The sequence below is a fragment of the Mus caroli genome, unplaced genomic scaffold, assembly GCF_978045245.1.
Source record: "Mus caroli unplaced genomic scaffold, Mus_caroli_1 scaffold_2, whole genome shotgun sequence".
Taxonomy (NCBI): domain Eukaryota; kingdom Metazoa; phylum Chordata; class Mammalia; order Rodentia; family Muridae; genus Mus; species Mus caroli.
This window is the reverse complement of record NW_028227257.1, coordinates 87,508,560-87,521,161: the sequence shown is the minus strand read 5'-3', so window position 1 is coordinate 87,521,161 and position 12,602 is coordinate 87,508,560. Positions and strand designations below refer to the sequence as shown.

The 12,602-nt window shown below is 54.0% G+C and overlaps 1 protein-coding gene across 3 annotated transcripts in view; it reads right to left on the bottom strand.

The window, feature by feature from the left end:
- Positions 1-11,743, bottom strand: part of Prdm11 (PR/SET domain 11) — a 76,619-nt gene extending 64,876 nt beyond the window's left edge. For all 3 annotated transcript variants that reach the window (XM_021156411.3, XM_029474362.2, XM_085834636.1), the window contains exon 1: positions 11,257-11,743. In XM_021156411.3, coding sequence (XP_021012070.2) covers positions 11,257-11,445 — 189 coding nt within the window. In that variant the 5' untranslated portion in view covers positions 11,446-11,743. The remainder of the gene's footprint in view (positions 1-11,256) is intronic.
- Positions 11,744-12,602: the final 859 nt, after the last annotated feature.

Here is a 12,602-nt window from a genome sequence, read left to right as displayed (position 1 = left end):
GCACGCGCACGCGCACACGCACACGCACACCCTACAGAAAAGCCAGATTTTTCTAGGTAGAATGTTGAAAGTTAATGTACCCAATAGTCAATACTATAGGCAACTCTCGCTGTCTGTGTCCTACACACTCCGAGACTGAATCCAGAAAGAACTGTGCAGGACCACGGCTACTGTGATGCTAGCCTTGTGGAAGAGTCAGGAATGCCCCGTCTGCTAAGGAACGCCTTATTTGTCAACATTCCACTTTTACAGCAAATATATAGTTGTACGACCTTTATAGGGTTAAAACTCAGCACAACAAAATTTAAAAGACACAAAGATCTGCCTTGGGAAATGGTGATCCACCTCACCCCACAGCAATACAATCACCTACAACAAGGCTGGGAGCATCAGAGAGAAGTCTAATGCCCCATGGACAGGTGGATTGGGTGTCCCTGCCGAGCCTGGTTAGGGAAGCAGGGACCCAAGGCATTATCTACCCACATGTGGAGTCCTTTGAAAGCACTGTGCACACGATTAGACCCTGGGGAGGGGGAGGTTGGGTAATGGCGGTCCCATTGTGACTTAAGAAATGGCTTAGGCAGTCAGGTGAACAACCTGGCTACTGAGAGCGGCCCACCCTTCCCTACACCCCCCGCCCCGGCTTCCACAGTGACCTCAGCCTCCTTACCAGAGGCTGCCTAGCTCCTGCCCAGCTTCCGGGGTGCTCCAGGATAGAAGGTGCATCTGAGAGGAATGATTCAAAGGTGAAGTTCCAAAAGGAGAGAGGGGAAAGCAGACAAACATAGAAAGTGTTCATGGGCTAAGTACTTGATGGTGACACTGTACCCAGGCAAGGGTCCTAACTGTCCAGTGAACCCTAACCCCAAACAGACCGAACCCAGCTAAACCCCAGGTCAGGACCTGTAATAGTCAAATACTGATGAGATCACTACTTCAAGCCAACTCCAGTGTGGACAGAAGAGCCAGGAGGAGTAGACCTGAGCCTCAGCTCTGCCCTCAAGTACCCACACAAGACCCTACCATCTTCACTGAACTCTTGGGAGCCTCAGTTAGTCCATCTGCCAACTGGGTCAGTGGTGCAACTCCCAGGCTGGCTATGAATAAGTTAAGATCAGCTCACCCCTCTGTGAAAAACAGTGGTTCCAGTAACACAAGCTGTCACGGCCACACTATAGGGAGACCCAAGGCACCAAGAAAATAAACGGGCAACGACTGGGCTCCAAGACAGTTAGAATTGCTGGGTGTGGTGGCATGTACCTTTCTTTCTAGACAGAGGTAGGCAGATCCTTGTAAACTTGAGACCACCCTGATGACCACCCTAGAGAGTTTCAGAGCAACCAGGACTACATGGTTGGACCCTGTGTCAAAGCAATCAAAGCACAGACAAGAGAGGAGCGGGGAGTTGCTATTGGGGGATACTAAATGGTGCCTGAGGCAAACCAAGCCCCTGACTGAGCCCTGACTCCTGGGTGCAACCTAAGAGGATTACATTGGGGGACCCTGCCAAGCAGGCTTTGGATGTCCTTTGAGAAACAGGACATGAGACAGTCCTGCATGACATTAACCAGGGAAGCTGCCAGCTTCAGGGTGGGCAGGCAGCAGGGGGAAACCTGAGACCACCGACCTAGGATCTGCTCCCCCACCCCCTCACACACACACACACACACAGAGCGCCACTCTTCCAGTGCGACCAGAGCCACGTCGAAACCAAGGCACCTCAGTGACTCCAGGCTGGTTGGCCTGAAGCCCAAGCTGGGTCAGGTGAAGAAGGCCTGCCCTGCCCCACCCCATTCTGCAGGAGCACAGACTCCCCTGAACAGCAGCTGCCCAGCCTGCGGCTGCTGCAGGACCCAGCTGGTCTGGGAGTCTAACAGAGAGAGTGAGCCAGGGGCACCCTTAACGGGGCCCCAAGGAGAAGGGAGAGGCTGGTGCTAGTGGGAGGGGTGCTCTCACGACTCCCTCCTGGGCAGCCCCCCTCCTTGGGCTTGTGGCCACATGCAGGCCCAGGCACACCTTGGGTTCTTCCCAGAAACCAAGGGCAAGGTGGGTCCCTCAAGCTCAGAAAAGAGCCTGGGAGAAAGCTGAAGGAGTAACCTTGTCACACAAAGCTATGCTCCCTTGAAGTGGCACAGGCTGGGCCTAGCTTCCAGGTGTGGCAGAAATGCTGGCCTCAGACCTGGCCATCAGGAAATCAACATGGGAAACAACTGCAGGCCACTGTCCCTTCTGACCCCAGCTCTCCAGATGGTAGGCCACAAACTGGGGTAACCCCAATCTCTACAACAAGCCCCAGCATCCCTCCTCCGTGCATGAGCCCCACCAGGCCGCAAAGAACCTGGCCACTCTACTGGCTGCTCTCCAGGTCAGGCCCTGCAGCTATAGTGTTAGAGGTGGGGGGATGAAGCTTCACCCACAGCCAGCAACCACAAGCTCAGGACCAGATCAGCCTAGAAGGGCTGTGGCCCCACCCTAGGGGCCTTGCTGGCTCACTACCCCAGGACTGCCCCATAGAGTGGGCAGATAGCTCCTCCCTGGCTACTCACTCCACTGAGTGCAAGGACAGCCTCCCAGACAAGAGAAAAACAAGGACTGCACCCCAGGGTGGTCTTGTCCCTCCTCTAACCTTTCCAAGCCTCCTGCTGCAGGGACAGAAGTTCTCAACCTAAAATAAAAGCTCACTGCATCTCACCCCTACTAAGGAATGATCCAAGACCTCCTCAGTAGCTCCACGCAAGTTCTTCCAGTCTCTAGGGTCATCTCCTCCCCTCTCTCAAATGCCAAGACCTCTTGTCATTCAATGGCTCTCGGGCCTTCCCAATGCTTACCTACACATACCTGTTCTCAGTGCCCAAATGCCCTTCCCTCCCCTCTACAGACACACTTCTGCTTTTCCTGAGGGTTGCTCAGCTGCTCCCCTACCTCTAGGAAGTGAACCTGCACTCTCTTCCCCATTGCCAACGCCAATCTTCACACTCCCTGCCTTCACTTATAGTCAGGATGGGAGCCAGAAAGGCTCAAACTACCTGTGATTAAAAACAAAAACAAAACAAAACAAAAAAAAAACAAACAAAAAAACCCCAAAACAACAACAAAACCTCAACCACCTTGTTTCAGCTTCCAAACAGTGGCCCTTGGATGCGTTTGCAAACTACAGTGAAAATGGCAGGGGGACCTCCCGGTGCAGTAAGAGTTTCTTGAGTTTGTTCTCCAAATCCTGTGACATTCACTCCCTTGATGGATCTGTAGCAGAACAGTAACTCACAGCTGCTCACCTAGGGTAGAGGTCCACCCAGCATTCCCTGCGTGGCATGGGCCAGGCTGCTGTCACCCTTGCCTTCCAAGGAGAGCCATCCAGCAGTGTGCTTGAATTCCCAGACCCCAGGGAAATACTGGTCAACTATGTAATGGCAAAGTGTTAGGTAGATAGGTCCAACCACCCCACAACGCAGCTGCACTGTGCCAAGAGTCCTCCATGCCCCAGACTGGCCTGGGCTACGGTTCTTCATGGTCTATGTTTTCGCTTCACTACCCTGCACTCAGGGGTGAAACGGGAAAGCCACCAGTCACCCCGTACAAAGATCCTCAACCCAGCCACCACTAGCAGTGACCCAGAGTGGGTGATCTCGGCTTAGCCTTTCCTATCTGTGTGACTCTGGGTCACTTCTTCTTTGGGCTTCCATTTCACCTTTACAAACCAGATCCAATAACATCGGCACAGTGGGGCATCTGAGGCTGGCAGGGCTGTGCACACGCATGCGCCTCCTGCAGGCATGGCTGGTACTGGGGCTCAGTATTTCTTGGGAGGGATTAGTCCTGTTCTCTCATGCACTAAGTCACAAGTCTCTTCCCTTTCCTGAGTAAGGGGCTTCTCGCTCTTCATCACACCTTCTGGCTGGGACACTGAATCCTTGGCAAACACCAACCTCCCTGGCTTCTCTGACTTGCTTCCTGGAACCCTGCTAGTCTGCACAGGGGCTTTACAGGCACAAAGATACACAGGGACACATACAAGACCAGTCACCCTGACTCTGCTGGGGTTGTGAGGTCTGAGCCAGGTCACATCAATAGCTCCCCACCCTCCAGGTCACACCCTACCGCAGACCATGACAATGCTGGGTCCCATGCGCTGCCGTATGACAAACTCTCTCATAACAGGCCTCCTCCCTGTGGAACTGAGGGTCTACTCAGCCTCTTTTGTACCCCAAGCCAGCCACTCCATCACCGAGGGAAGCTGGCAGTGGGACCCTTTCTTAGCCCTCATCCTTTCCCTCTAGGAATGTTCTAGAAAGCGGGAGATAACAGTCTGGGAGCTCTGGGATTGTGTGTGGGGTGAGGGTGGGTGGCTCCACATCTACCTTCTCAGATATGACCACACCAGCTCAGCTCAAGGTTAAGTCACACCACATACCACCCGTGGCCTGCTCTCCTGTGCTGACAACCCTTTCCTGAGTATGGACACTGGTTACTACAAATACATCCAGGAGAGAGGACCTTGGGCACAGAGGAAGGCTGGATTTGGAGTCTGGCCTCTTGAAAGCAAATGATTCCTATAAGGTCTGTTCTGCTCTCTGAGCCTCAGTGTACTGGGTGGTTTTGTGTGTCAACTTGACACACAGGCTGGAGTTATCACAGAGAAAGGAGCCTCCCTTGAGAAAATGCTTCCATGAGATCCAGCTGTAAGGCATTTTCTCAATTAGTGATCAAGGGGGGAGGGCCCCTTGTGGGTGGTGCCATTCCTGGGCTGGCAGTCTTGGGTTCTATAAGAAAACAAGCTGAGCAAGCCAGAGGAAGCAAGCCAGTAAGTAACATCCCTCCATGGACTCTGCATCAGCTCCTGCTTCCTGACCTGCTTGAGTTCCAGTCCTGACTTCCTTGGTGATGAACAGCAATGTGGAAGTGTCAGCTGAATAAACCCTTTCCTCCCCAACTTGCTTCCTGGTCATGATGTTTTGTGCAGGAATAGAACCCCTGACTAAGACATTAGTTTCTTCAATGGCACAATGGGGTGTTGTGTGGGGTAGCCAGCCTGCCTTGGGACTTTGGATAAATGTTTTGGGAAAAGGCAGAACCTGGAAGAGAATGCTGGGTTTCCTTCTGTGTCAGAGGGGAGAGAAAGTTCCACAGGCCACAGAGAGCTCCAGAGGTTCAGGTGTCTCAGTGAGAGACAGAACCCAGCCCTCCACTGCCACTCTACTCTGAAGCTGATGCCAGGATGCAGAATGCCAGCTGCCCATGTCTGCTCCCCTCCTCCATCATCACTTCATCTGAGACTCTGGGTCTAGCCAAATGTGACTCCATGTTCTGACTCTGAGGTTCCCAAGGTGGAAAAAGGTCCTGACAACATCTGTGCCAAGACCGTACCTATCAAATCCGTTTTAAAGCACCAAAGACGCCTGCTGGGAATTATTAGATAAGACATAAAGTAGCTCTCCTTTGTGATGTAGCTTTCACGGGATGACTGGGAAGAGTCTAAGCTGTGTGCCCTACAGCTGGTCAATCAACCTCTCTGAGCCCAGGTTCCATAAATGGATGTGTCAAGGACCATGGTACTTAACATGTTCCTTCCAGCAGCCGACCCCTCCTGGGGAGCAGTGTCTTCAATTTGGTACCAACAATATAGAGGGACTTTTTTTTTTCACAGAATATGAGGCGGGACTGACACCCTTATCTCTGTGGCCAGAGAAGGACACTGGAGCCAGACAGGCCTCAAGCAGCATCCAGTGTGTGGAATGAGTGCCCGAGGGGTGGCCTCTGCCCATCTCTTTTCCGGTACGTTGTCCTTGGTAAGGAATGCAAGATTGTGTCCATGCCCAGGACACGCTTCCCTGGTGCACAGAGGAAGGTGGCACAGGTCCTCTGCAGGGCACAGTGCCAACCCCACCAACCTGGTCTCTTCCCAACTTCCCACTCCCTGCCGGGCCCCAGACCCAAGTCCTCCCAAACCAAACAACGAACACTAGGATTCTCTGCCCACCGGAGCTGAGCCTTTACCTGTCCACTCCAACCTGCAATCATCTCTTCTGCTGGCTTCCCCCTCGTTCCCTATTACTTCTGCAACCACTTCTGTGCAGCCTGTGCACTCTTGACCAAGGATCTGGTCACTGTGTCTCATAAAATCTCTCGGGGGCTCCCTGTAGCCCACCAGTGCGCAAACTCCTTCTTGGCCAGCACAACTATTCCAGCCTAGCTGGCAACTGGGGATCAGGGTAAGGCAGGAGCCAGGTGACCCAGCTTCAAGTCCCAGCTGCACAGTTTACCAACAGTGAAGCCCCTCCCCCTTGCTGAGCCTCAAACCCTAGGCCAGGGAAACACAGACAAGGGGACCGTGCAGAGAAAGCAGGCTGTGAATGGTGAACGCTCCCCATTCGTTCACAACTTCATACAGCTTCCAGGCCACAATCACGTAAAACCCTACACTGTTCACAGGGGTGAACCAAGTGCCAGATACAGGGCTAAGAACAGCGAGGGAGAGAAAAACAAAACATGTAAGGAAGGCGTAAGATCTGTCATAAAGAGAGAAAGCAGGAAGCTGAGACAGGGAGTCGTGCAGGCTGCGATTCTAAACAGGAAAGTGTTCCAGAAGGCAGTAGTTTTGGCAGCCCTGCTGCTGAAGACGGAGCCAGTCCAGAGCCAACTGGGAGCAGTACTCTAGGGAGCCCATGCCCGAGGGCAGGACCAGGACACTGTGCTCTGATATCCATCCCACCCTCCTGCACCAACCCTCACCAACCACAGACCATCTTTCCAAGGCTGCCCGCCAGCCCTGACCCACTCAGATGCCTCTCTTCTTTCTCTCTCTTCCTCTGCATCCAGCCCATCCTTCAAAGCCCATCCTGAAGGTGTCCTCCACTGAGGAGACTGCTCCTTGAGTGGAATCGACAGCTCTCCCCTTCCCCATCAACTGTAACCCTACGACCACCTTTCCTGGTACCTAGCTGAGCGTGGGTCTGTGAGCTGTGTAAGACAAGAGCTGGGTGGCCCCAAGCCTGGCACGGCAAGAATACATAAGCTTCAGGTAGGAACAAAGGGCAGGATGACACCCAGGCCCAGACTTCCCCTTCTGCAATCCTTTTTTGGGGTGCTGGGCTGAGGGATATCACTAGTGTAGGTACACTGTGTATGTGAACATCAGCCCCCTTGGTATCAGCAGTTACAAATCTGCAATAGGAAATAGGCTTTTTAAAAATAACAACACACATTTTTTTTCTTTCTTCTGGCTTTTTTTTTTTCTTTCTTCAAGGCTTGTTTTTCGCCATGGCCTCTGGGCCAGCTGCCGAGAAGCCCCTCCCTCCCTGGCCCCACTCTGAGAACATGAGGCTCTGGGGCCTCCAAGGACTTGCAGGCTCCAGCCAGAGGTGGAGGTTACCAGCCAGCTTCATTCCCTCAAGCCCCACTCCCAGGTACTCCTGGGCCAGGCACTCCTCTGCTCAAAAGTCTATATTAGAGGGGTGTCCAGAAGGGTCACTCACCCCACACAACACTTTCATAGAGCTTGCTCTGTGATATACCCTTTCCACCCTCTCACACCCCCACACACTCACCAGCCACTGCCTCTCCAAGGCTGGCCACAGGTCCCTTCTCCACAATGATGCCTCCCCCTTCCCCTGTCTCCGTGTGTGTGTGTGTGTGTGTGTGTGTGTGTGTGTGTGTATCTTTAATGAGACTTCTTCCAGACTGTCTTACCATGTGATCTCCCCTGTCACATCTCCCTCCACGGTGCTATCCAGCACAATGAAACACTCCAAGGCATCTCCCTGGAGCTGGAGCCATGCTGTTTGGACCTTCAGATTCCAAAACTGTTACTAAATGAATGCCCTTGCCTCAGACAGTAAATGGCCTCAGGTGTTACACAGTCTTGAGAAACTGACTTATACAGGACAGAGCTGCTTAGTGCCCAACAGGTGTAAGCCCTCGGGGACACTAGCTGATATCACCATCATCCTTTCTCACCCTTGCACTGAATCACCCCTTATGTCAACAGAGATCTCGGGGCCTCCCATCTCATCCTCTATCTCTCCTGGAATTGCCTATCATAGTTCTCTGGAGCTCAGCACCGCTGGGTCCAGACACCTGCAAGGACCAAGAGCTTAGCATCTGCCCTCGACCAGTGACTTACTGCTGCACCTGAAACCTTCCTGCTGGGACTGCAGCTCAGGGAGGCTCGGGGCACACTGCCTGTCCTCATTCAGGGCCAAGTACTCACAGAGGCCATTCACCCAGCAGCTCTCAGACACAAGCCTCTTACCTGAAACAGGACCCATGGTCTGGTGACGATGAAAGATCATCACCAAGTAACAACAGGAATCCAAGGAGACAAGGATGAGACCAGAAACACCTGTAACCCAAGTTTAGCCTAACCCAGAAAGGCTTCCTGGAGGAGGTGACATAAGCTACCCTGTAAGAATAAGCCAACCTGGGTCTCAGTGGTTTCAAACAACAAAGGTCTATCTCTCAGTTGTACTGCACGTTTATGGTGGACCACCAAGGTACACTGCTCATGGAATGATACAGAAGCAGTTCCAATCCTGCTATCAGATGCCACACCACCAAGAAGGAGATCTTAGGAGAGTCTTGCATTGACAGCTAACTGCTCTGAGCCACAAGCAACACATGTCTGTGGGTCCCAGACTCACTAGCTAGTCACATGGCCTTGACCTAGAATAAGGGGACTGAAGGCAACCCTGTGGTGTACCTGGAGTTGCTGGAAATATTTTTAGGAGGGCAATAAAGACCACCAGACATGGGGGCTGCAGAGATGGCTCAATGGTTAAGAGCACTGACTGCTCTTCCAGAGGTCCTGAGTTCAATTTCTAGCAACCACATGGTGGCTCACAACCATCTGTCATGGGATCCCATGCCCTCTTCCAGTGTTGAGTGATTGTGTGCTCACATAATAAATCTAAAAACAAAAACAAAAACAAAAAAATAAAGGCCAGCAGACATTTCCACACCACTCTGCTCCTCACTGTCTTTCATTCATTCATAAATCCTAGGTCAGGATCCAAGAGAGGCTGGCCAGGGCAGGCTGGGCTGGGCTGGGCAACAGAGAGGTGGGAAGGGCAGGAGATGAGGCTGAAGAAAAGGGAGAGTCATGTTATAGGCTTTACAGTTAGCAACAATTTGATCCTTTATCAGAAGTGCACCAGGCAGACTGGAGCGGGAGCGGGAGCAGGAACTAGGGAGACTGAGGTGACCCCAATTGTACCACGGGGACCAGGGCAAGAGCAGGTGCCTTATCTCAGACCCTAGCAGTTGTCCTGGAAACAGGCAGTACTGTTCCCCAATGTGCTAGTGGGGAGAAATTAGGAAGCCAGGATGGGTTGGATTCACTAAAGAGAGCTCCCTGGGCTTGGAGATGGGTGGACTGACTAGATGAGGCAGGCAGAGACACACTGAGATCAACCCTGGAGGAAGCTTATGGAGGAAGGCCAAGTGAGAGACCACAAAGGCAGCATAACTCCAACCCCCCAACTCCTCCTCCAATAGTCTTTGTCTCTTTCAGGCTTTCTGATAACCCCACATTGAATCTAGGTGAAGAGTAAGCCAGATGAAGGACTCTCATCAGACACCTCGGAGAACCAACCTAAGAAACATTTGGACCAGAAAGCTCCAGGCTGGGGGTGATGGCCGTGATGAAAGATTAAGGGCTCCTGGGACAAGTGCTCCTCATTCTTGAGACGGATACTCAGAAGGTACCATACCCTGAGAGCACCTGCTCCTTAGGGGCACTGTCAGTTAGGGGCTGGGTGGGGCAGGCTGGGGTCTGGCAATTATGATACCCAAGATGGATCACAGAGCATCGCCCAGGATCAAAGCTCTAGATTCTGAAACCAGGAGCCTGACCCTGAGCCAGGTACTTAATTGATCCTATCTCAATGCTCTCCCAGCTGACTCCCACACAGGTTGTACTGAACACACTGCAGGGAAGGAGAACCCCCTTGAAGAGATCAACTACAGCCCTGCAAAATCCAAAGCCCCGTGGGAAGGATCCTGAAGATGTCCTTTCAAAGAAACTAAATAAACCAGGGGGTCTGGGCCATGTGCCCAGAAGGTTCCCAGCAGAGACCATACTCTGCTCCCCAGGGATGAGGGGGATATGGAACTTCTGACCCATACACCCTACACCATCAACCAAGACCTAGGAAAGTCCCTGCCTTCCTCTTCGGGAGACAGGGGCGCCACGGGAATCACACTTCATGGAAAACTATTCTGCTTCAGATAGACAAAACTCCCAAAGTTTCTAGGGTTCCCAAGATGAAAAGAAGGTTCCCTTCACTGCTCGCAGTCCCCACGCACAAAGGACTGGGCGTGCTTCTTTCTGATCACTCTTAATCACAGACCACGGCTGTCCTCCACAGGAAGCCATGGTCAAAAAAAAAAAAAAACAAAACAAAAAACAAAAAACAACAACAACAACAACAAAAGACAGACTTTCCTCCTCTAGGTCACCAACTGATTCTAAGGGTCTGAGCTCCTACTCAGATGGGCTCAAGACACCAGCAACTTTTTGCCGTATTAGCCCAAGGCTGCTCGGTAGTCCCTGCAGCGACTTGCCTAGGGCACGCTGGCCTTGACAGAGGAAGGTCATTGGCCACCAAGTTTCTGCAGTTTCTGCATTACATAGTACCTTGGGGACCGGGAATGAGGAGGTGGGGGGTGGAGACGACACTCAGGGGCGAATTCCCGAAGAGTCCGTGCCACAACCAAGACTTAAAATAGATAAAAGGCACGCCCTCCCTCTGCCGCCCCAGGCCCGCGGCAGGTCACAGAGAGGCATGCGGTCCCTAAGCCCCCCAGCCCGGCCCCGAATCACCGACGACCCGGTCCCTGCAACTAGGCCAGCGGCTGCATCCCGCCCTCGCCCCGCCCTGCCCCCTGTCTACGCGTTCTCTTTGCGAACGCCGGGCCCGAGCAGCCGCTCCCATTGGCCGGCGGCCGCGTCCGTCAGCGCGCGGCGGAGCCGAGGAAAAGGCTACAGTGGAACAAGGCGGGCGAGTGCGCGGAGGAAGGAGGCGGAGGCTGGGCCGCCCGAGGCCCGCGTCGGGCGGTGGCGACGACCTGCGGGCCCGGGCCACCTTGAGACCCGCCCCGCTTCCGGTGCTCCGGCCCGTGCCCCGTCGCCCGCCTGCGCCCCCGCTCCCCAGTGTCCCCGCGCGCTCTTCGCCGCGGCCCCCGCGCCGGTTGGCGAGCCGCCCAGCGTCTTCCGAAGCCATGTTCACGTTCATGGCCACGGTGGCCACCGGGCCCACTCACCTTCGCGGGCTCCCACGCGGGGCGGCGAGCCGGGCCGGGGCCGGGGCGGCGGGACGCGGCGGGACGGGGCGGCCGCGCGCGGGGTCCCCGGCCGGGCAAAGTTTCAGCGCCAGCGGCAGCGCGGCGGCGACTCGCTGCTGCTCTCCTCCCCTGCTTTGACCACCATCTTATTAGTACAGGAAATGACATGGAAAACGGAAGAAAGCGGCGTTTGGGGCAGACGCGGACCCCCCAATTCAGGGGGCCGGAGCCGGGCCTCGCTGAGCCCCGCGTCCCCCGAGCCGGCCCCGCGCGGGAGCTCGCGCGTCCCCGCCGCGCGCCCCACGGGGAGGGCGACGCTGCGGAGGAGGAGCGGGCTGCGCCAACTTTGCGCCTGGGATACTTTCGGGGGGTCGTGCTGGAAAGTTGTAGCGTTTGCGCAAGCCCATCCGAGGGTGCCTCCTGGCTCTGCCCAGCTTCGACGCTGTCGGTCTACAACCCAATAAATAGTCAGAGGGCAATAAATGCGTTTATAATTTTAACCCTTACAGGGTCCTCTTCCGGGCCCCTTTAACCCTTTGGGTGCTCAGCAGTTTGGAAGTATCAACTGAAGTTGGGTAACATGCGTCCCATAGAACACCAAGGGAAAAGGGTCCTGGGGCCTGTGAGAAAAATTAACTATTTACGCGGGGCTTAAAGGGTGAGTCTTGCTGTTCAGATCAAAGTACAGTACCAAATCAGAATACAAAGCTGGGATGGACTGTGTCCTAACTTAACTTGCCTGGTGCCTCATTGTATCCATCTGCAAAATGGCACCCAGCAAGAAAGATATTGAAGGGATGTAGTGAGGCTGGGGTGTTTAAAGGAAGTGTGAGTGGTCAGCGGGAACCAGAACAACCCTACCCCAAGCAAGCCCTTCTTTGTAATGACCCCAAGGGGATGCTGCTGCAGGGTGGGTTCCCTGGACGAAGGAGGGCCTCACCTTAGGCTGGAAGTTGCCAAAAAGGATTCTACCTGAGTAAGAGATCTTGGAAGGCCTGCCCAGTGCCAGGTAGTCCAGGAAGGTCCAGATAGTCCCAAGAAGGTGTCACCTCAGGGGAGCCGATTACCCAGGGAAAGGAGCTTCCACCAGGGCGATCCCAGAGGGCTTTCCAAGGTCAAGTACTCCTGAGGATGCTTTGCTTAGGAGACCCGATGGGGGCTGGGACAGGAGGCAACTTCTCTTATTTCTCTTGACCTTGGTAACATAAACGCTTCTTCGGCTCCCTTGTCTGTCACTTGCAGTATGACCTTGAGTGTCTGTAGCTATGACCCTGTTTCCTCTTCTTGCAAAGCTGTAAAGGTCCAGCTGCCAGCTCTAGGGTGAG